At 39.3% G+C, this 25,254-nt stretch overlaps 1 protein-coding gene across 1 annotated transcript in view; it reads right to left on the bottom strand.

Moving 5' to 3' along the window:
• Positions 1–1,660: 1,660 nt before the first annotated feature.
• Positions 1,661–25,254, bottom strand: part of oxct1a (3-oxoacid CoA transferase 1a) — a 41,944-nt gene continuing 18,350 nt past the window's right edge. Inside the window, exons 8-17 of the mRNA XM_041042055.1 lie at positions 22,370–22,477; positions 21,908–22,022; positions 21,384–21,478; positions 20,650–20,698; positions 20,083–20,155; positions 19,089–19,164; positions 11,772–11,861; positions 10,786–10,866; positions 2,779–2,880; positions 1,661–2,666 (exon numbers count right to left, since the gene is read on the bottom strand). Of these exons, the coding sequence (XP_040897989.1) occupies positions 2,631–2,666; positions 2,779–2,880; positions 10,786–10,866; positions 11,772–11,861; positions 19,089–19,164; positions 20,083–20,155; positions 20,650–20,698; positions 21,384–21,478; positions 21,908–22,022; positions 22,370–22,477 (825 nt within the window). The 3' untranslated portion in view covers positions 1,661–2,630. The remainder of the gene's footprint in view (positions 2,667–2,778; positions 2,881–10,785; positions 10,867–11,771; positions 11,862–19,088; positions 19,165–20,082; positions 20,156–20,649; positions 20,699–21,383; positions 21,479–21,907; positions 22,023–22,369; positions 22,478–25,254) is intronic.

Here is a 25,254-nt window from a genome sequence, read left to right as displayed (position 1 = left end):
TTCGGTGGTTAGATTTCCTATAAGAAGCAATAATAACACTGTAACGGGGACGTGTGAGTTCTACAGTCACCTAAATGGGCAAATAAAACAAAATAACACCAGTAGGCTCATTAATAATTCTAGCTCTCAGCGTTATTACACAGATTGAGGTTAGGCGACCAAAAATTCATGCCTTCTCTCACAGACATGGCGGTACGAACACACACGACTTGACTGCTGCATGTTAAACAATATACTGTGGAACAATGTAGGCCAATGAGAATAAGCTAATTTGATACTGCTAAATTGTGCACTGAGAGTACAATATTTTGTGAATTTCAAACTGTCTTTTAGGGATTGAATATGTACACTATCTCAAAACTAACCTTTTTCTACTTCATTAAAGAAATAAGAGAAATGCTTAAAATAAAGTTGTCTGTAAAAATACTGAGGTTAATAGCTAATTCCCATTTGACCTAGGAGCGTGTCTCAGGTCATGCACTTGAATGACTGCGTGAATGACTGACAGCAATATGACACTGATTCATTTTCGCCACAATTAATGGGTGATGATGATGAATAACTGACATATTTACTGGGGTGATAATCCGCTGGCTGGCCACCTTAACATGAGTCACTCAAAAACTAGGTCACAACAGCATAAAGATGGAGAACATACAAAAAGCTGCATGTTTTTAAAGGTATGCATCGTGATGTTTGACTGAACAACACACAGACATGTCTACGGTTCTGCCAAGCTTTGATTTTGTCCAATTCCCACTTGGTTGTCTTTCTCCAATCATGTTTCAGGAGAACTGTCGTCGAGGGGCAGACGATATTAAACCACTGTGGGACAAACAAAATCAGTGCTGAAAAAACCATACTGCATAATCAGAAATCACTTTACCTGCTGAGTCCCCAAATGTATCTTTAAGACTGTCAAATAGTAAGTAGTTAGACATGCTAAATTCAAAGTCGCCGCAGCTGTTAATCCAGAGGTTATCAAGTCATTTATCATAATAGACACATCTGTTAAATTTGTTAAAGGCCTTGTGTTGGAGTTGAAGTAGTCCTACTAATTTTGTCAAATACAGCCAATGTGCACACTATCAGCTGATCGCAGTGGTGGTACTACATCTGTGTAGCCTCTTTACCTTACTGTACTTATTCCACTAACAGTTCCTGAAAATCTCTGTCAATTGTGTAAATTCATGCACCGTGCATGTTTAAACCCAGTTGTTCCTGTTAATGAAAGTCATAGTTCCCAAATTCCTTTTTCAGTACATTCCACCACCATTATGAGAAATAGGTTGCAAAATTTTGGATTATAGGGTACCACTCCGGTTTGACTCATGAAGGGATGTACTGGATTAGCATCAACAGCCGGTGGCAACAGCCCCTGTCACTTTCTTCCATTTTTCTGCTTGATGATCCAACCCAGTTGATCTTCTTCAACTCAAAAGCCCACAGGCTGAATTTTCCAGTTACGTAACAGCCCTCAGGTAATGGCAGTGCCTCTCTACTTGAGTGGAGAAATCACATCAAGAATGTCAATGGAAGCCCACCATCCATATATAGCAAGCTCCAACCTGTACAGTGTCAGAAGCCATCACTCTCAAAGCAGTCATTTACTTTCAATCATTGTGTGATTTGATGAGCTGAATAATTTGAACACTCAAGCCAAAATTTAAGATTTTTTTTAATCCAGAAATTGGAAGATTTAGATTAGATTTAAAAAGAAAAAAGTTCCACTTGTTCTACTGATCCCACGAGGTTGTATTTTATTGTATATACAAAGACGGGAGAACAGCAAATGTCTGTGTAGAAAATGTTAAGGCTTCATGTTTTCTGGCTGAAATGTATGACATGCCCACAAACTCAACAACAACCAATATATGAGGCTGAAAGAAAAAACATAGTTCATACAATAGTTTGTCATTGTGGCAGATGTGATTATCACAACTTATTATGACATATATTGTATCTCATTTTCCAAATGGAGAAAAGATATTTTGCAATGAGTGCATAATTTAAGGAGTTTTTGTTACTTGGCGCAGCACAAGTTTAAACATCTACATACAATACACACTCCCTTCTGCTGAATGAGAAATCATATAACCTACAGCACACACTTGTTTTCTAAACTCATTACAGCTTTGAGTATGATGTTATAGTAACTTTTAGATCTTACAGTAAATATGATTCAAGAGGTGAAGTATTTATTGCGTTATTGTATAATTTTTGTTCACAGTACTAGTAAAGTTGCATTTTTCTTGGAGAACCTATAAAGAATTGTCCCAGGTTTGAAAGTGAATCAGATGGCTTATTTGGTTTTAGCTGTACAAATATCAGTAACAATTAATACCTTAATCATGTAATAGGCAACACTGTAATGATCTCTACTCATTTGTCAGGTCAGATCACAAAAGAGAACCATGCATGTTAGCTCCCATGAATTCCATTCACTTAATATTAGTCAGCACTGAATCCTTTTGATATTTGCACGCTGATTACCAGGGAACTGAACCAAAGCATCTGTGGTTTATTAGCTTATTTGAACCATATCAGGCTGTTAAATCACCAACTGTTTACCACTGAGAAATGAAGTGACACAAACCAAAAAACACATCTCAAATCCTTTTCAAGCTCCTCTAGATCTGTTGCATGGCCCTCAGGTTGGGAGACACCTAGAAGATGCCAGATAGGACACAAGGAGAAAAGAAGTGGATCCCAAGGTAATAATCCTCAACGTTAGACACTGAAATATGATCCTCGTACCCCAACTGTGAAGTTACTCACCTCAAAATCTGTGCCAGTGCATGCCTTGATATCCTCAGGAGTGAGCCCCTCCCATACTTCTATCAGAGTCAGTCCTTTTGTCTTATCCACATCAAACACAGCCTGGTAGAAAGAAAAAGGACAGAAAGAGAGGGAAGGAAAGAAAAAAACAGATGAGAGGGGATAACAGCACACAAAGAGAAAAATGGGGAAGAGGATTATTTCTTTAATAGATGGGTTTGACCCCTATGATGTGTGGTCAGAGGGATTGCAGACATGGATGTGGGAGACTGAATTTAAAAAAAAAAAAAAAAAAAAAAAAATCAGTGCCACAGGCAGGGAAGCAAAGTTCCACTTCAGTGTCATCCATAGACGACAAAAAAAGCTGCAATTATTGGTGACACATCCACGAAAGGCCTCAGAGAGTAGGTCCTCAACTCTCTGAGGCCGGACCACTTCATAGTAGTGAGCAATTACATTTTAATTGTTGCGCTACTTTCAACAGTGGAAACATAAAAGAAAATCACTTCAATCAAGAATAATGAAAACTGAAATGTAAAAGTTCATCATCAATACAGAATGATTCAAGGAAAATGTCATTAACAGATCCGTTGGCTTCACGAGCCCCTGTCCCATAAGTGATAATGGCTCTGAGATCGAGCAGGTGCTCAGTGATGTAGCACAAGAGAAGAGGGTTGAAAAAGTCAGAGATGTTGCTGACATCAAGCTGGAACTAAGGGAGGTCAATGTTAATTTTAAAGACTTTCATGTCTGTGCAAAAACGGTGCAGATGTTGATTACACTCAACTCAAAACACTGGATTATCTCATGTTGTACTGCAGCAACACTGGATAGAGGGTGAAGCATCTCTTCAGCTACCACAGTTGACAGTCATCTATCAGTTATGTGTCATGGTTCAAAATAGCACTGCAAGTTTCTGTGGTTAATTTGGCAATCTCTTTTCCAGTGATCACACCTATTTACAACCAGGGATTTGTGCATGATAATTATGAGGAGCTGTTCTAAATATTCACGTGTGCAACCAAAACTTCATAAATCCAAGATCAAGTTTACAGATGAGATTACACACAGTTTATGCACAAAACTGGGTGATGCATGATTCATATATGAGGCCCCTGATGAGAAGGTGGAACCTTTTTGTAAATTACAATGAAGAATCCTGTTAAAGCAGTCACTTACACAGAAGGCCAAAGTACCACAAATGCTGAAAATATATCAAAAGGTGAATATAGTCATGTTCTGTTTTCTGAAAAGTATCAACGAAACAGAAGATCCTTCTGATTAACTTGTGCTTGTTGAACACCTTCAGGCAACAGACCTGTTCTTTTGTCTTTAACACTTGTTTTATGAGGCAAAAATTTTCATTCAATGAGCCATATCTGTGGTCACAACATGATATAGTTTGTTCAGTCCAAAGTGCCATTTTATCTCAAACTTGGATTCACGTACATTTACTGAGTAATGATCCTCAACACTGTAATTTTCAGTTGATGCTCCCACTTTATTAGTGGTAGATTAAAAACTGGGATAGATTTTCAGCATAAACATGAGCTGTGTCTCGGTCTCTTCAACACTACAACAGATTATTGACAGTAAAGGGCAGAAAGCAGAACCTTTACATTTTTATTTGCACCTTTTTATCTAATTTTGGAATATTTATTTTCAGAAACAGTCTTTTGGAAGAATGCCTTTCTAAAGTCTGTATAGTCTGACATGGCCAATTAGGTAGCTTATACAATAACACTTTAAAACTGAACCTACCATATTTATACACAATGTAAAAAAAAAAAAAAAACTTTTTAAAAGAGAGGTCGGGCACACTCAGCCGAGCTGGGTCCTGTGGCTTCTCTCAGCGGGGACTGACAGGCCAAGCCACAATCACATCCAGGCAAAGCCTGTCAGGACTCTCAGCTCATTAGAACCTCACGCACAGTGACAGGGCAGGAGGCAGATTTCTCACTCCAATATAGCAAGACAGATGGAATGTCACAAGGAACACGGGTCTATGGATAATACAGGCACTGACATGAATCTCTAATTGTGACACGTGTCGCAAGTGATTAAGGAAAATTTAATGATTTGTCAAAATGTGCAAGAGGTGGTGGATATATTTACAACAACAGTGTACAGATATGGCAGGTATTGTGTTATGTCAATGCGAGCTCTGTTTTAAAATGCATAATGGTCTGGGCAGGTGAATTTTAAAGCAATTAACTATCAACTGGCCTAGTTTCTGATGTTCACGCTTTACTACTGAAAAACAATCTGTGTCTCCATTTGCAAAACAGCCTTTTTGCTGTGAAACTGTTGAGTCATGTTTCTTCACAATACTCTAAAGTCACCGCCATTAACCAGATTGATGCAAGTTAGTCATTAAGAGGCTGCCAGTCTACCCCACGTGTTGTCTGGTGAGAAGTGGGCTGAATGTCATGTAACAACAGTGAGCCATCATCATCATTCAGCCAGCTTCATGTTTTAGACAAATGGGTCTAGAAATTTACATTTTACCCCGCAATAAATAAACTTCAAAAGCTTATCCTGTACACTGTCAATGCATTACAGCAATTACAAGGGCTCAATTTTGAGGTGTGTTCAGAGAAAAACTCACATTAGGACCATAAAAGAATTTCAATTTGGTTGCTGAAATAATAATTGCTGTCATTGGCATTGCCTACATTACATAAAATGCCACAGGTAACACTTTTCTGGGCCCATTATGATGACTGAATAATTCAGGAGTCGTTCTGCTTCATCTGTGAATGACATGGGCAATTATTTCTTACTTTTTCATTTTTAAAACAGGAAACGATTACATAAATAACTGAGCAGAAAAAAAAACAAACAGGAAGGCTTAGTGTTTGGACTTTTGTCATGGCAGAAACCTAAAGCACCAGGGGCCGTGGAAGTGATGAGATTTACTTATTGCACACGCGATAAAAAAAAAAAAAAAAGAAAGAAAGAAAAACAACAATCCATCATTTCAATGACAACGCTGCAAGCGAACAAGCTTGTAAACAGAAGAACTGTGGTTAAGAGAGGCGAAATAGAAACATATTGTATAAAATGATCCAGCCATATAGAGAAGCAGCAGTGACACTGCCCGAGGCAACAGGCTCCTTCCCATCCTGGGTCTCAAATCATGGCACTACTATTTAGGACAACGCTTCAATTACTTCATCCCTCCTGGCCATTGCAAGCCAAGGAGGATGCTGTGTTTGTGAAAATATATTGTCAATGTCAGCATCTGTGAATGGGTCTGTGTGTAGAGAAAAGAATATTTTTTGGCCCCAGTTTCTGCTCTCCTTTCGGAAACAAACTAGAGCAGAGATTTTAATCATGTAAAGATAGCAACCAGAGGAGAATAAATTTAGGATAACCATTATCAGGCTTATTAAAGGAACTGTTTGCCACCAGGTTTGTAGTCCCTCATTTTCTACTGTACAGAGTTTGTTTTCTCTGGTGATCACCACAACAATAATTTCCTCACAGCCCACAAGCAATTTTATACACAGCGTCGCTGGCTAATATAAAACAAAACGCTCCAAAATTGGGCTGCTGGGCCGCTGTATTTAATTAATCTAACTATGAGTTACTGAATAAAAAAGGTTACACTTGACTTCAGATATTATGCCCTAATTGGTTTTGGGTCCAGTGTAAAAACACTGGGTGAAACTGACAGTTCGTCTGGTCAATCTCAAGTTGTACTAACTGATGACCACATGTTCTGTTTTCCTTTTACCACCTCATCCTGTGAGATTATAAACAGCTGCATGTGATAAAAATGTCCTGGCAATATGGAAGCAGTAAAGTTTTTGCAGGGCTGCCTTGTAGACTTGGTTACTGAATGGTAACTTTTATTGATCATTGTTTACCAACAATCTCAGATATTTTTTTTTTTTCTCTTCATTACTGTCGTGGTGAAAAATGTTAACAGAGCAGACTGTTGTTCTACTTCCAAGTGCATCACTAGTTAAATCATGCCACAAGGAATCCAATAACCTGTCATAGACAAGTTGTATTACACTGGAAAATATAATGGAAACAAGAAATAACTTCCTGTCATGAAATTGACTTATTTTGTATTTTTGGCTGATTTTTGTTAAAGGCAATTTTCAAGCCCTATGTTTCATTTTGACAAATCATGTAATTCATGTTTCACTTTGCTTTTTGAGTATCAACTGAAAAAGAGTACTAAGGGTAATATATCCTAGAGTAAAATCAAGCCTGTTCGCAAGTTCATCCCCACATTTCTCTAGCTGCTTGTTAAGATGTCCTCTCAGTGTCTCTGATATGCTTGCTCGTGCACACAGCATAAAGGCACTCACAGACAATACAAGCAGTGTTAACAATACTGGCCATTCCTCTAGTTGATGACAATGAACCGTTTTTGTTAATAACTAGACTTTTGACCAACACACTCACAAAAATGGGGTGAAATGTAAATTTTGTGCCACTGTCACATCGGTTTTTGAACATGCGGTTCAAAAACCGACGAAAACAAGAAGAAGAAAAATAACTCTTGTCTTTTAACTCATCGCTAAGGCTTCTAAAAAGGGACGCGAATAAAGTCAGATGGTTCACAGCAACAGCAAGGCACTGAAAGGCCCTCTGGAGTGTAAATCATATTGTGCACATTATCTATTGATCAACCTTGGCCAATCAATTATTACATAACATATACATTTAATTCACTCTGGAGTCTAGAGGGTTCTTACATTGTGTCAAAGTCACACCATTTAAACAACATAGTGTTTCTCATGCAGCGTGTGTGTCTTAGCTGTAATACCTCCCTAGAACAGATGTTTAGGTTTTGGCAAGGTAAATTTCACTCAGATGCAACATTAGAAGGAAGAAGCATCAAGAAAGGAGGCCTGCGGAGCTTTACGACAGGTGTTTGTGATGAAGAAAAAAAAATTCAGCTGAGCTAATACAGTATGGACTGAAACCATGTCCACACCAGTCTGACCTCATGGATTCAGATCCAAACTATCCACACAGATCTCAGTCTCAAAATGGCACAATGATGCACATAAATGTTTCTGAATACACAGCATTTTCAGGTCTCTTAACGTTTGCTCCATATGCTAAATATCAACAAAATATTATGGTAGCATGATCTGCTAACGAGTGGGGATGTCTGAACATAGTTTTGACAAACATGCTTTGATACCTTGCATGGTTTTCACCGTTTTCTTGATCCTTGATTTTTACTTTGTCTTTCAATAAAGCTGCATATGCAATATGGGTGTTGTCATTGACCTAGATTTCCATTTCAATTCTCTGTTGACAGCAACAGCACTTCACAAGTATAATAATCATAATTTGATTGATGGTCTTGCAAACTACCGACTAACCAAGCCAACAGTAATTCCTGAGCTGCTGCACTGACACCTTCAATCAAATAACTATTTTATACTTGTGCCATTTGACAAGAGAAACAGAAAAACATGTCAGTGACAACACCTTTATTGTGTAGTTGAGTATATTGGTTTTCAAAACAAGCAATCACTGCGACAGCTGGAGGTGACAAAAAGTTGGCTTCTTAACATTGCTGTCAAGTATAAGTACTTTGGCAATATCTGGGGGGCTGACAAGCTGACAGTCCCATGTCTGTATTTTTGAAAAGCTCAGTTATCCCTGTCCAAACTACAAAGAGAGACTGACGTAAAGGATGTTCAAAATACTTACATTTACAGATAGACAATGCCGTTATGGTGTGCATAGAAGGCCAAATGGAGAGTGAAATTTTTCAGATTTATTCACAGCACAACAGATGTGGTATTAGAAGAATAAAGGAGGTGGAATGTGTAGGTAAAAGATGAAGAAAGAAGGATGAACAAATAAGAGGAAAATGTGTGTTGATAAAAATGGAAGGAACTGAGAAAAGAGGTATAGATGTTGGAATGTAAGAATTTGAGTCAAAGAGAAAGTAAAAAGGTGGGGATCTAATAAGAAAAGAGTACTAATGGACAGAGTGAGAGAAAGCAGCAAGAGATGAAACGAGGAAGGTGGAGAGGAGGAGGTAGTACCAGTGCTAGCAGGGCAATAGAAAGAGCTTTAACCTTTATAAATGTTGACAGAAATCTGCTCGCCGAGAAATGTTGTGCAATCACAACAAAAGCCAGCCGAGCAGAAAAGAACAGACGGGGGGAGAAAAAAAAAAAAACATGGACACACTGTCTGACTTTGCCCCTGACAGGTCATGTTTTCAATGAGCGAGTTCCAAAGGCAGTAACCACCAGAGGGTAACAGGGAATTGACCAGAGTACATAAGGACACAAAAACTACATCAGCACCAACCTCTAGTAGCTACTGGAAACCTCTCTTTGGACTTTTTTTTTTCTTTCTAACCAACCCCACACCTTTTTTTCTGATGAGCATTTATACCTCCGCTTTCCATTCCCTCTAACTACCGTCTACCCTCCATCTTCATTCCTTGTGGTTTTGCTTACAAGAAAATTACTCAGACTATCTTGTGCACTTTTCTGACAGGATAAGCTTTACCTGTAACTGGAATGTTTGTCACTATATCCCCATTTGGCTGGAATTACAATTCTAGAGGAATGTGAATAATTGATCCTCCTCTCCTCTATGCCTAGACTCTTTCTCTGAGTTTTTTTTCCCTCCTCACCATATGTGCTACGAAGTACGACTGCATATGTAAATTGGGCTTTATCCATCAGGTTTGTAAAATTCTTCCATCACACCATGCGTTTAACTGTGGGGAGCCGATGAAATTCAAAAGCAGAGTGGAAACAGAGCTCTTCACACACAAATGAAGAAGATGGAGCTTTTTGTTCGGGGTAAGCTCCATCAGCTTTCCAAAGGAGACTGAGCAGCAAGATTTCCCAGAGAGTAACCCGTGGTGTAATTTTTTAAAAATGGGAATCAACACCCCCACTTGCCAATTCATAGGTACTGTCCCCAACTTGCAAGACAAATAAACAAATATGAAGAGCCTCACAGGACGTGTCAGTTGGGTTCAAGAGTCTCTTTAAGCTTTTCTTTCACTTCCAGTCCGCCCTACCAGTCCTGAGTAATCAGGTCCAAACGATTTTAAATAAAAGCAAGGCATCTTAACAAGAGAAAACCAAAGGCCCCCAGACGACCTTCTGGGCAGAACACTGAGTAGACTTTGAAGATGGTCCACTCAGATTCAAAGTCCCCCATTCTCTCTTGGCACGCATGAAAAAAATCTTCTAGCAGTGGAAACTGAGGACCCAACAGACCATAGAACAAGCATCCTCCCATCCCCACCTCAGGGTCCTGTGAGAGGCAGGGATTGGAGTATCAACAAAATACATTAAGAGGGAAACCCTAGCCCAACTATGAAAATTAAAAAACTAACAAGGTCAACAAATGTAATTAGTGTTAATTGAATAAATGTAATTTCCATATACCCTAGTCACACTGTTGCATCATATCAATCTATCAGTTGCTTGCGTGCACTTGTTTTTTGTATGTGTGCCTGTGAGGGAGATGTAATTGAAAGACAAAGATACAATGTGTGTGTCTTGTGTTTCATTGGGCCCACTGTCTCTGTGTGCCTTGCTTGTTGCTCATATATTCAGGGAACTGATTGGCTATGATAAAATAAGAATGCAAACCCACTGATTGCCAAAGTTAGCTTATTAAAATGTGGTTTCAGTCAATCACGTATGACTGCAAAATGGGAAATTGCAATACCTTGCAAGGTGAACAGTCACCTCTCGACAAAAAACAAATAAAGCAAGATTTTATAAATGAATATTAAACACGACAAAAAGCAGAAAGTTAGATCATTCTCTCACAAGGATTAGCAAGAACTGACTAAAATGATCACCAGGTAAAGAACTGGACTCACCCACAATTAATGAGAATACCTTTCCATAATTAAGCACAGTATTACAAGAACTTTCTAAGTTTATGACTAATGGCTCATCCATCCATTCAATTTATATTTAGGAAGATGAAGACATATTTGCATGTAAAAAAGATATATAAAATAAACAAAACAGATGAACGCACCTTTTCTGTGATGATACGATCCACACACTGTTTCCCTGTCAAAGGCAGGCTGCATTTGTCCAATATCTTATGTTTTCCTCCCTGAAAGAAAAGGTTAGTTGGTTACCAAAAAAGACTAAACTAGAGGTCAGTTACCCAGTTAAGTATTAATAGTTTGTTATTATTTTCAGGCATGCAGCTTAAACTTTACTGTATCCAGGGATGCAGATGGTTACGAACACTCATCCTATGCCCAAAGGATATACAGCACATATTCCATTTCAGTGTATATGTCAGTTTTCCCTATAGTCATCTTTAAGAAAATCCAAACACACACATCCAAATGCCTCTGACGCTGCCTGAAAGGCACACATCCTACATCAACACCCCCCCCCCCCCCCCCTTCCCCATCATGAATGAAAACAGGCTTCAGGGCAGTAAATTTATGCTCACCTGCTGCACCATCTGGACTATAGCTGGGCGCCAGACAGGCTCCCATTAGCAAAAAACAGCATGCTTGTGTGAATGCAGAATGTTACGTTGCCCTTGCATCATATTGGCCTGGACTGTCTAAAAGTAAACCAACTGAGTTGAATTGCCTACAGCTTTTGTCAGAAGCCCCGTGGGGTTATTCATCTCCAGCTGGAGCACTAGTCTAACCAATAAGCTGTTCCTGACACAGTGAGTTCAATTCTAGTCTTGTATTTAAATTAGCTATGACATGGTTTGTGTGCAGAACCTCATCAGGATGAGCTAGCACTCTCTGGTAAAGAGGAATTAAGCAACCCATTAACAGAATTGTCCTTAATTAGTCATAACACTTACACTCATTATTGTGGAAGTGGATATAAGGTATGCTGGTGAAGGTACTAACATAAAGAAAGAAAATTGCCAATTTAATTTGACCTAGATCCCTGAGAAAGGGAATGGGTCTTTCAAGGTAATTTGTAAAAAATAATGTTGGTGAGAACAACAGTGGTACAAGGCACACACACACGTATACAGACCTTAGCTGAGTGCTCCATGGTGACTACCACCTTGGTTCCAGCGCTAGCCACCAAATCCATGGCTCCTCCCATTCCCTTTACCATCTTACCCTAAGAATGGACGATAGAAATAGACTAAGATTTATTTGAAATTACCACAAAATTTAATGTACAACAAACACAACAAACCATACAGAATAAGAGTAAACAGAAGTATTAATTCAGAAGGGTGGGCAGAAATGACAGATATACCTTCTTACCTACCTTCTTCTCTACTGTACCTGTTCAAGTACATAACCTTCCCAAAAAGAAAGCATAAAAGTGTACAAAGCTCCTCTGTGGATCTGTGTCTTCAGTGCAAGGACATCTTGTAATGTTTTGTGCTTAGTAAAGCCTAATTTTATCCCTGTGCTAGTAAGAACCAGAACAACTGAGAGAGAGAACAGGAGGCTGAGATTAAAATTAATCTCTAGAATCAGAAAAATGTGGTGAGGTAACAGTAACAACACCGCAAAGGTCTGCTAAACAAAGATGAACTGCTAATATCCACAGTATGCACAAAAAAAATACATGAAAATGAGAAAAAAAATGAAAGAAAATGAAAGAAAATTTTCTATCATATTTTAGTAGTTTTTGATAATTGCTCCTGTGGGTTACAATATCGAACTTTTCAACTTAATTGATGAGGGGAGGCAGCAGCACAGCTAGATGCAGTTTAAGAAACAGTTGGTACAATGTAAAATGAAGCACCCCAGTTTCAAATAGTCCAGTTCAACAAATCTTAGGCACAAATTTAGAACTGAGAAGCAAGATGAACATACCCAGTGTTATAATAATCCACAGAATTGCAAAACTCAATTGCAAAACTTAAAACTCAACTTTTAATGGGGACCATTTCTCTGGTAGAATACAGTTTGACAGAAAGTAGCTCCAATGAAAATTGTTGGCAGCATGTTCTGTGGATTATACAGAGAAGCAGAGAGGCTGTTTCTGGCAAGACATGTTGAATGTAATTTTTCTATGCTGTGAATCACAAACTAAATTACACTCGCCACCTTTGTATTGGACGCCGGCAGAAATGTCAAAGACAGATATCTCAAAACCAGAGCAAATTAAACCAGAGCTATCTAAGCAGATAAATACCGCTGGAGGTGAGTGGAATAAGATGCTTTTTGTAATTGGGTGAAGCGAGCCTCTAAGTGTGGGAGTGATGTTTTCAAAACTTTTGGTTCTTGGTACAATTTGAGAAGCACCATTCTGTGCATGTACTTAACGGTCAGAGGTATCAAGGATGCATTAAGATGCAGCAGAATTTCAGTGTTTAGTATTCTGATGAATTCAGTACCATTTTAAGAGTGATCTAGATGCTGTGATGGGGCTTTCACAGCATCTAAAGAACATAGCTGGGTGAAAACCTAGATTAAATGCGAAATCTCAGTTAGCAGTAACCATTAAAGTCTAATGTTAACTGATTAAAAAGTGTCATAAAATGTGATGGTAGGCCATAGTTTCTTTTATCACAGTCTCTACGATCCACAAATATCCAGTGTCTCTTATTAAGGCAGAAAAACAATGTCAAAAGCAAAGAAATGTAAGCAGGGTGGAGAGCAGACCCAAAAAAAATCCACAATAAAGCAAACCTCAGGAAGCATCCTTTCAATAGTCAGTGTCTACATTTCTTTCACTTTACCTCCTAAACGAGTTGCTTGAATAATATGGTCAAACTAAAGACTTAAAAACCTCTGAAATCTCCCATGTAGAACCTAGTGCACTAAAGCTTTGTCTTGTTACAATTCAATGAGTATGAATGAATATTCAATGAATAAAATAAATAAATGCTTTCTTCCATAATTAAAATAAAATCAGAGTGTGTGTTATTTTAAAAAGAGGAGCCAAACAAAGTACACCTAAAAGAAAAATCTGAATCAATCTGAAAAGCAAACCATCTGAAAGATTATCACTGCAACAGAGCTGCCAGTCGGGGCGAAAAATTGTCTTCAAGTCCCTCATTGTTCCCAGTAAAGACGGTTTCCAAATAAGGAAGGCTGACATGCAGATATGGCCACAGGGTGATGGCTGAGTAACTGAATTAAAATCCCATTTGCTCATCAATCACGAGAAGAGCCTGCTTTGCTTTCTGCTCGATAACCAGAGGATATATATGCCAAGTGTGGTGCATCATAAGGATACTGTCTGCCTCCAGGGAGGCCAGCTGGGTGGAGAAGATATCAACAGAGAGCGGAAGGAGGACTGGGAGAGGGGAGGTGGGGTAGAGGAAGTAGGGGAAAAGCATAGACTGAGGATATGATATGATATGATATGATACCAAGGAGGCTGCGTTTAGCTTCATATACTTCACTGGATTATTGTATAGAACACCAATTGAAAGTGGACTACTATAACAGCTCACATAACATCCATGAATAAAACATGGCTCTCTCCACCTTTTTCTTCCTTCAGTGTTTTCATTTAACACATAGTGACTCTTAAGACGATACTCAAAAGGAAAGAGTGTTCTTTTTCATATGATCAATGTTAATGCACTTTCTGATGGTCAAAGAGCTAGGTGGTGTGTGCACAGGCCGTAGGGTGATAGCACTGTCTGACCTGCTAGCAGCAAATCTTGATTTACAGTTGTGTCTGAGTCAGACACTCGCTAATGTACTCCACCTAGCTGCTGTTAATCAATGGGGGAATCTGTTTTTAAGAATTAACACATCTGAGTTAAATTACTTGTCTGGTTATGATCAATAGAAGGAGGGGGGGCTTCTAATGGACCCACACTTCACTATGAAAAATAACTGGCCATATGTTTCTGGCAGCAGAAATTGCAGGCATCAAGTGACTGGATTTGACATAGACCATTAATTTTTGAATGACAGATACTTTGAAATGAAATGATGCAGTTATAATGCCTGTGTTTCACTACAATGACAGCAGCTAAGCATACGGGATCAACAATACAGCTTGTGTAAGTGCCTGATTGTACATGTGCACACATGGTCATATGTCTCACCAACGCACATGACCTTGTTATGCAGGAAACACCATAATAAAATAACATTACTGTGGAGACTTTCAGACAGGTATGGGCTCTGTTGCTCACTGAGTATTATTGTCAGTGACCTATATTGCCAGGAAGACTGGAATTTTTCTTGCATGTGATTTACAGCTTTGCATGTGGTTATCTGAGCCCACTTTGATCTAAGCTGCTCCATGCAGCAAAAGTCACTTATCATGATCTGTATGTGTGTGATGAAGAATGAATTTAATGGGATAAGCTAATAACATATTTCATCCTGCTCATTGAAGTGATTTTATTCAATCCTGTCTGATAGACATGTTTTGTCTAGCTGGGCTTGGTTGCTATGCTTCTGTAAACCTGCTCACCTGCAATTGTGGCAGACAAAAACTGGACCTTTCTTGATTGCTTGCTTCTTAATATCGAAGGCATCCCACATTCAGGGAATACTATTTTGCCAAAGTGATTGTTTCATGGAGACTTTCAAATATTTTTGACCAGCTGAACCTGAATGAAAGTGCTCAAATGGAATGAATATATTGTCGAACAATATCCACAAAAAGAGATGTCCTGCACCTAAGTCACCAACAAGAGCAGTGTAATTTAGTCATTTAATTAACACAGCTTTGATGATATTAACCTTTCTGGTCTGACTGAAGCCCCACAGGTTTTTAATTTCCTCACCACTATGATTGTGTCCGTTTGCCTGCTGTAATCTTAGCACCATGGGGGCACTAGGACACCTGAAAGTGTGCATTGAGACACATTTCATTAGCAGAAACATAAAAACACATGAAAATACCCTGTGAAGCATCTCTCTTCTGAACTATTAAACTATTGTTCAACTGCTCAAATACACTGACAAGGACACATTCACACATACTGTTTGGGAAGAACGGTTGCATTGCTGCACAGCATATTACCAAAGACCTAATTCTATGTGAAATTCCATTTTCGAATTCAAAGGCACTTTTATGTTAATTTTGTAGTTATTTCACTGTTTCACTTTAGAGCCAGTAAAGAGAAAATCTTGCAAAGATGTTACCCTTTTTTGCAAAACATCCATTTTACTTTTTTGCTGGCTTACTGAAGTGTCTCTTTGAAATTAATCCTTGCCAGAAGCAGATATACAGTAGCCTACACATATGCTAATTAAATAGGCGTTAGAGAAGATGTAAGCAATGCAACATTCATTCATATAATGGCTTTAAAAGTGAGAGATAATGTGGGGGACTGCAGGAGGCAGTATCAGTGGTGCAGAACCCAGATAACACATGACTTCTGAAGTTGAAGCTCTGCTGAGATGACACCTATCATAACATGTGAGAGCAGAGGCAATGACACAGTCAGTCCCACTCAACCAACAAGGTTTTCTTAGAGAGCCACCAATGGTACACAACAAAGGCTTTTCCTATTAGACATTCTGAAAGAGTAAGCATGGGAGAGAAGTGAAACTGCAGTAAAAATGCTTTTATACCGTGGTTTACTAAACTTTACATACATAATAGTGTTTGTCTATCTGTCCAGGGTAACGAGCTTACAGGTGCAGCAACTCAGACATTTTTTCAAAGCAACGTCTGCATACCAAAGACTCTACGCCCTCTGTCTCGAGAAGGAACATTAAGAAAACAAAAATTCAATTGCCTTTTAAGCCCATACAAGCCAAAATAATCGATTCAGAAGCTATTTGTTTCCGTGACATACAGTGGGATTTGGTGTTCAGAAATATGCAGCTGTGGCACTAATGCATGAGAAAAGCATACTTTGACTAGCACTGTATTTCTCTTACTATGCTTAGGGATTGCTTGCATTTTTTGTGTTGCCATGACAACAGAATACAATTTCCTCATTTGTTGTGCAAGTGTTCACTTTCCAGTCAGTGGCAGAAACACCACAGAAAATGACCCCCTTCACAATCCAAGAGTTCCCACTTACCAACTGGCTTCCTTTCTCTCCCCCTCAAATTCTCTGACAATCTCCGCTGTCTGATACAAATGGCTCTCTATTTAATAACATAGCGACGGACTGCCACAAGCCTTCGTTACCCAGACAACTAATGACAAGACTCAGAGGTTGAGACAGGACTGACAGGACGACAATGGACGTGTTCAAAGTAACTAGAAAACATAACTGTGTACAGCGTATAACTGCTGAATACAGGTAATTTAACACAACAAATTGCAAACATTGTTTTCCTTCCCAACAATGACTAATGATACTTAAATTCTTATGGACCTGAAATTCTAACCAGAGGTTCATGAACGCTGGACAATGTGCTCTGTAGAAGCTTGTAATATGTGGCAATAATAAAAAAGTAACGGTTGATCTGTCATATCCTCACATGAATTAGTCATATCGCAGAGTTTTTTTTTTTAAGCTGCCAAAAATGGCCAGTGCAGCTCACACACATTTGCATGGATGGGGAACGAAAACACAGACAGACAGTGAGAGGTTTGTGCTACTACAAATACTTAGTAGGACATCTTTAACTGATGATAAGCTGGCAACCATGTCCAGGTAAATCTGTTTATGATAGAGCAGAAAACGCGAGTGAAGTTCTAAGAAAAAACCACCATGCTCTTAAGCAGCTCCTTCATTAAAGCTGCCATCAGGCCTTATCATGAGCACTTGAGCTAGTAACTGCATTTTAATAGTCAGTAGCTTGAGCTATTGCAGCACTTAAGCTGCAGTTATACTGAGCCTCCAGGGGTTTGGAATATATGTCTAATGTAGCTCTTTTCTCTGTTTAAAGTCAACAACTAGCAAACAATTCTATTTTGTAAAATACACAGCTGTATTTGAGTTGTCAAAATACATTTTTATTGCTTTGCTCAACTTGAGTTATTTCTCCATTCTCCATTTAAAATATCTTATCTGTTTACTCCTCTCAGATTTGATGGAGCAAGTGAAAACCTAAGCAAAAATTCAAGTCAATAGAAGTCAAACATGGTTCTCATTTAGAAAACAGTGTGTGGCTGACCATTAGAAATCTGTGAGGAGGTACATTTGACAGGAAACATCAGTGTCTGCATCTTCCGTGAACAACTGAGTGCAGGACCCCTACATGTAGGACAGCGTGATAAAGCTCCAGCAGCTAAATGATAAAATAGCACACCAAATCCAAAATGCCATCCTTTATTCTATTACCCCTTTCTCTTCATCTATTGTTTTTCCAGATGTTTCAGGCTGAGTGGAGATGTAAAAGCATTTCAGAGCCCTCAACTGGAAAATGTTCATCTGCATTTTGCATATTAAGAGCGTTCAAAATCAACATAATCACGCTGAGAGTACTGCATCCCCGACTCCTACGTAAAACATTTCCAATTTCACGCTATGTACCCATCTTTAGATAGTGAATAATTTTCATTATCACAGAAGGTGGGAAATGTAATTCTCTTCATCCATCCTTTCAAAAGAGAGGATAATGAAGATTGAAGCGTAGGTGAGGACAGAGGTATGTGTGCCTGTGCTGCTGCATTATTTTGCTGTTCACACTGTCCAACACTAGAATGGCCAAACAAGATAAACCCCGCTTCTGCATAACAGCTCCACTGCAGGCCTTCAATATCCACATAACATACTTAATCAAGAACTGGTTAATTAGTAATTACCATGGACAAACATGTACAACCAGAGAGGTAAAGAGAAAATAAACTGTAACAAAATTCAGAGATCACCATCAATGACAGTACTGTTGTGCACAGAGCTGCCTTATATATGTTATATACATCATGTTTAATAATGAATGTATTTTCTCTCTTTACATGTAAACATCTTCAGCACTCTTCAGTGGCTGTAAACACTTGGTCGCTTCTAAGACATGCGTCCACAAAATGATGCACCGGCTGAACCAACTTTGCATGCACATTTCAGTCAAGCAGAAAACAGCTGTGTGCTGGTGGGGGGCATTCTGGCTGATCCCTCTCACATTGTGAACAGCATTTTAATGGGTTCTTGACCTTAGTAATCACTGAGGACAACTGTGGCCACTGTGGTCTTAAGACCAGTTGACCTGATGAAACGTCTAGCAATAATGTTGGCCACCCATTATACTGTAGCACTCACAAACACCCCCTACACCCATTGATGCCATGTTCTGTGTGGCTTCCACAAGAACCAGGAGCTTTATACTAGAGCAAATGCCTTTCTGCCAGTACCTCAAAAAAATAAATTATTATAAGCTCCAAAAAGCATATTCAAAAAGCAATTCAACATAATTGTACTGATGTTGTATAGAAACCCAGCAGAGTAGAGAGAAGCAGACAGCAAGACTTTGGAAGATGGTAACGCATGCCTGCTATCAAAACCAAACTCACAGGAATCATCCAGTTGGCTAGGTCTCCATATTTTGACACCTGCATGGCTCCCAGCATTGTCAAGTTGATGTGCCCCCTGAAGAGAATGACACAACAGAATAGGACAGCTGTAAACTTCAGAATCAGTTCGACTTATGAACTCACAAGACCACTCATCAAAAAAACAGGAATGCAGTTTTGCCACATTTACTCCATTTACTGCCTACAGTAAATTATTATTTAGTATCCTAATCTCTCCTTATTTCCCTGTTGCATCAGGCAACACAGGTGTGAGGTCCCACACAAACATACAGAGATGAAGATGTGATGAAGTTTACGAAGTACAAGTATAAATGTAATCCCAGTACAAGAAGCAGCAGGTGCACTATTTGAGAGAATATGCTTCACAACCCACCATATGTTATGTTATGTTATTCTTTTTTCAGCAAGTCTGGACTCTTAACTGTGTTTGCACGTCAGTATACACACACGCAAACACACACAGAGTCAGCGTGGTTCCGTTTGGTCCCCACCAGTGTGACTGGACAGCGCTATTTATGAGCAGTATTGGATTTCCACTGGGTGGACAAACAGAACTGATGCTGCAGGGAGTGCGGGTGGGCAATCTCAGACAGCTGGCAAATCAATAAGAACCAGGGACCTTGGGAATATTGGCAAGGCTGCTGTCTTGTTGTACTGGTGACAGTAGCTATTTATTAATATCTAGTGTCGCAAATTGTAGCTGTGCCCTGTGGTCAGATCCTGCTTAATGGTTACAGGTGGCTTATGGTGCAGGTGACATACTAGGGAAGAGAAAAATTGCTGATAAAATTATAAAAGTGTTTATTGTTTTGTCTGGAGTAAACTGAACCAACAGGCTCACTGAAGTGACTCATGGTATGAAAAACATTTTAAGCGTTAATAAGCTGTCTGCATATAAATCCATGTAAATGTCGAGCATATTAAACTTTCAATCAGCAAATAAGTTTGCAAAGCTTATGTCCAATGGCGTTACCCTCGGATCATGGCAAATGACTCATCACTGGAGAAATATGCAGCCCCAGGAAGCACAGTGACAGTCTCCTTTCCTACAGAACAGAGAGTTGACATATTTGATTTTTCGAACAGAATATTGGAGTCTATCACAGCAGTGAACTTTGTCAACAACACGTTTATCTAAAAGCAACTCAGCTTACATATAAACATGATCACAAAGAAGGTAAACTGACCAAAAAAAACATTAAACAAATACATAAAAATAAATGAACAGATGAATGGAAAAGAATGTGCATTCATTAAATACTGATGTGAGAGTGAAAAAGAAACCAGAGGTATCATATGTCAATGATATACTAATATCACTTTAAATGCAAATCTGAATACAATTTTATATGATCAGTACCTTGTATTATGCATTCATCTAAATGTGTGTGTGCAGTGTAGAAATGCACAGAAAAAAGCTCTCTTCATCCATCCATAATTTAGTTATACCAGTGTTTCCACAGCATTTGATCTTTCATATATATACACCCACACACACAGAAATTTATCATTGGGAAGTACTGATTAGGGTAACCCTCACCAGCATTAATCAGGTCTGCATCCACTGCATCCTCAGTGGGGTACGGGCCCTAAAAACAAGAGAAATGAAGATAAGCGAACGTGTCACAGGCGAGCAGCCACACATCCACTCACACATGTCACTCAGCCTGACCAGCCATGATCTTTCAACAGAGAGACAGGCACAATCACATTTCTCTGATTAGATGAGACATTGATTTTCTTTGTGTTCAACAAAGGGAGCAATCCTTTTGGAGGAGAAGAGTGAAGAGAGGAGAGGAGAGGAGCGGAGAGGAAAGGAGAGGAGAGGAGCGGTACCCTTGCATAACTGGCACTTATAATTAAAAGAAACTTTGACAAATAAGGCATTAGCATAGGCACTTCCATTCCTCTGTCAACACAACTGATTGGAAAGTCATTCCATAGCAGCAGAAGCAGCCTTTGTTGAAGGCTCAGCCAGCAAATAATGATTGTGAGAAAGAAAAATGGAAGAGAAAGTGTCACACTGCCACAATCTGTTACATAACAAACTTAGCACATTTTAAATGAGGGCCCCAACTAGCAATGATACTGCTCAAATGAATGGCTATTCATCTTGCTTCATGCTTAGAGCACAATTCAGTTCAAAAATGTTTACTGCTGGTTAAAACAACTGGCTACACAACGAGCAGAAAATATGCTGCTTGTTAGCTTGTTTAGTTGAGATTCAAAGCACTCAAAACTGAGGGGAGAGAAAACTCTCTGTAGGTGTCTTACCAGTCCCAGAATTCCATTTTCACTTTGAAGGTGTACGGTGATGTCTGGTTTTATAAAGTTGCTGGCCAACATAGGGATACCAATACCCAGGTTAGCTGATTTGCACTATGTTAAAGACAGTAACTCTTCCATTTGTTCATGCAATGAAAATAATATACAATATACGTCACACAGCCTCCTCTTCAACTACCTCGGAGGCATTAGTCATGTTGTCATATTGTGTGAACAAGCTCAAAACATCTGTCATGTGTGTGTCCTAATGTTCCTAAGATCCCAAAAATGTCATGTTGATTGATAGGGGAATGAGAACAGGTCCACAAATCACTGAGTGGTTATTCATAGATTAGCCACTCAAAAACTATGGCTATTATGCCAGTGCAATCAACTGAAGCAAAGTTAATAATCACTCATCATGCTGTAAAAGAAAGGAAGCTAAGGCACAGCTTTCTTTTTTTCTGTGGCTACTGGCCAAAGTTATATGATTTTGTGACTTGCTCACTGCTCGTATTCTTTTCAAAGGATACCATACATCCCATCCTCAAACTCCAGAGCAGCCCGGCGAATGATCCTTTCCCGAACAATATCCGAGTCCTTCTTCGGCTTGGGCTTCTGTTCTTGGTTTTTCCTTACCGTGCGTTTCTGGAACCATGGAGAGATATATGAGGAAAAGAGAGACAGCACCTTGAGAGGCTATTTCTGGCAAAGCACAAGAACATATATGGATAGTGTTTCTGAACAGCGATGGAAATGTTAAGCCCTGCTACAATCACTTATTCAGAAAGAGCTTTACTCTGCACTTAATTGTTAGAGGATTAATCATGTATCATTTTTAATAATTTAACCAATTGGTTAATGGCACATGACTTTCAATAAAGTGACAACTGCATGGCGACATAATCCAGAAAGAATGGATACAACGTGCTGTTTCATGCTTTTTATGTATAATCTCTCCACTCATGCACGCCATCAAAGGCTTTGTTTTGTACCTCAATCCTCTTCTCGTAGCTGGCTCCCTTGACAACCCTGTGGACGTAGATACTGGGTATGTGGATGTCCTCTTCAGCAAAGGTCCCAACATCCACCACCTCCTCCACCTACACAGAAGACATAAACAGAGTGATGAATTCCACCTTCGCCTGTCTCATGACCCTTGAGATTAAAGTTCAGATAAGGAAACCATGCAGTGATGTAATTACATGACCAGGAAATACCCTCTGCCTACCCACCTATGAAATTTCACAGATTAACTGATAAAGACCACCAGATTTTAACTTAATATTCAATTACCTTGAATATTAAGTTATTTGGTAATTTTTAAAGGCCATTCCTGATAAAAAAAAAAAAAAGAATGGAAATCCTCACAGCAACCTTTTTATTGTGCTTGATATTAAATCCAAAACTGAGCTACAAACAACAGTAACTGTGATGCATTAGCGGATATTTGTTCTTCAAATATGATTTCACAGGTTTATAAATTCAGCTACTGTCATGTCTTTCACAGCGAAGAAAGGGCAAATATTTGTGGGAGAAGGTGTTATATTTATTCTTTTAGCAACTCCACTGAGTCCAGCGAAAACTGTCTGTACACCTAAAGCCAGCTTGGAAGACTGAAAACAGAAGAGGATCATCTGACACTCCAAGCCCAAGGGACGTAGCTTGATCCTTGGATCAAAGGCAATGGAGAGTAGGGGTGTGTGGAGGAGATTGTTTTGGTGTTGGAAGGACTTTGGTCAAACCAAACACAGAGGTCAAAACAAGCTTTTTACTCACCTATGTGGAAAACAATGTACAGCTACATCTTTTTTTTTTATCTATAGGTCTATTTCACAAGCTCTGCCTCAGGACTCCTTTTTAGGTCTAGCTTTTCAGTTCAGCTTCTTCTGACAATCTCAGTGGAGCTGCTATGACATTTGACACTTATATTGCCTAAATATACCCTCATAATATTTTAATTAGTCTATCATTTAATATAGCAGCATAATAAGAAAGGTATGTGTCTCAAATATCAACCAAACAATATAAGCCTGACTCTGAGACAGAGGGGCATCACCTTTGTCTAGAGTGTGTCCAGCAGTAGAAGAAGAGTGTACATAACGAGTTATTTCTGTCTGACTAACAAGACACAGATGGAAATGGCTATTGATTTAAGCAGAGTTGGGTCAACATGGCTGGGATAGAAATCCCACCACAATCGCACCTGCTCCCTCCTCTTAAGGAAACATGAGGAACAGCTAGAAACGGAGCCTACAGCCTCCACTATACAGGTGTTCAGAAGACTTGTGCAGCACGCGTGGGCTCCACTCATTCTTGCGGGCCCATTTTTAGCCTGCTCTAGCTCCTAAACTTCATATGTAACGTTCATATTTACAGTAGGCAGCGTTATTAAACACAGTTGTCCCTGAGATTTTGGGTAAACCTAAGAATCAAAACCAAATTATGAAGGGAACAGCAGCAAGCAGAGAGAACTGATTTTCCTTTGTCAAACAGAAGAGACTAAGAGTAAGAGGGAAGAGGTGCAATTTCTTTCTTCCTGAAGATTCTTCAAGGGTGGAAAGCACTTGAGATAACACAAAATTAAAAGGATAAAAAAAAAAAAGAAGAGAAGAGAGCAACCAAGCACCAGAGTTATCATCACATCTCTGGGGACCAAAAGGGGGACTTAACCATGACAACATAATTCTCGCCCTCCCTTCTACTTCTCTGTGCTTCAGTCCTGTGTAGCTGACAGTGTAACCCACTTATTCCATTTACATGAGGGGCAAGCAGCCGTTCAGAGCAAATTGAATTGAATCTCTCCCTATCTCCACTTCCTCCCTCAGCACTCAGAGCTGACTGAGAGGAGTCAATGGCTAAGAGTGGATCCCATCTTAGCGTTGTCATGGATACGCAGGCTTTGGTCTGTGGCAAGCTAGGGCCACTCAGGAGCGCAAAGTGATTTTAGACTCTTTTTCTGGTTCTCTTGGTTGGGTTATGGTAAATCTCTGATACTCCATGGTGAAAACGAGGCCATGCAGGATGAGATTGGTAGCGCAAGAGAACTGATACAGCAGTCCCACACATCCGCCCACATCTTTCTCTAGGGGCTTGATCTGTCTTTTGTGAGAATGATGATTTCCAAAGACATCTTCATCAAGCAAGACTGCACTCATCACATTATAAAACAGCGACGGTAATAAAACAGGGAAGACTGGTGGCAAGGGAATCACTAGAAATATTTGGGGGTATAAATTTCAAGACTTCAGATGAAATAATATAATCAACAGTATCAATCCCTAATTTTGCCTCTTCAATAAAAAGGTGTCAAATAGAGGGCCCCTATAAAACAAAAACAAAAAAAAAAATCACACCTCAGAGATGGGTTTCTCCATGTCCGTTTGTTGGTCTCTCACACACATGCTAACAAACCATGTATTCAGCTCTATTTTCAATTAGCCTGCCAAAGGTAAGTCAAAGCACAATAACAAGCTCATACAATTTAAATGTGCTGTGTACATAAAAAAAAAGCCTCTGTTCCTTTCATCTAGGTGATGTGTCCCGGCTGCTCAGATGTAGTTCAGACAGGAGGTTCAACGGACAAGGAAGGATAAAGCATTAAAATAAAATAATAAAAACACACAAGAGTAACACATGGTCACACGCAAATGAGCAGGTGTGTGGAGCAAGCGAACAGGCACACGCATAGACACAGACATTGATATTCCCACATCTGTAGAACAATTTTCACATCAATGAGAGCAGAGAGAGGCATGAAGTGAGCTGGCAGGAGGATAGAGGGAATCAAAGTGCCCTCTGGGGACACAACAAGCGTTTTTTCGAGAGTGTGTGCTGTTTTAGGCTGTGCGCTTTGTCAAATCTTGTTAATCTCAAACTG

The sequence above is a fragment of the Toxotes jaculatrix genome, chromosome 7 (genome assembly GCF_017976425.1).
Source record: "Toxotes jaculatrix isolate fToxJac2 chromosome 7, fToxJac2.pri, whole genome shotgun sequence".
NCBI classification, from domain to species: Eukaryota; Metazoa; Chordata; class Actinopteri; family Toxotidae; genus Toxotes; species Toxotes jaculatrix.
This window is presented reverse-complemented; position numbering and strand designations above follow the sequence as displayed.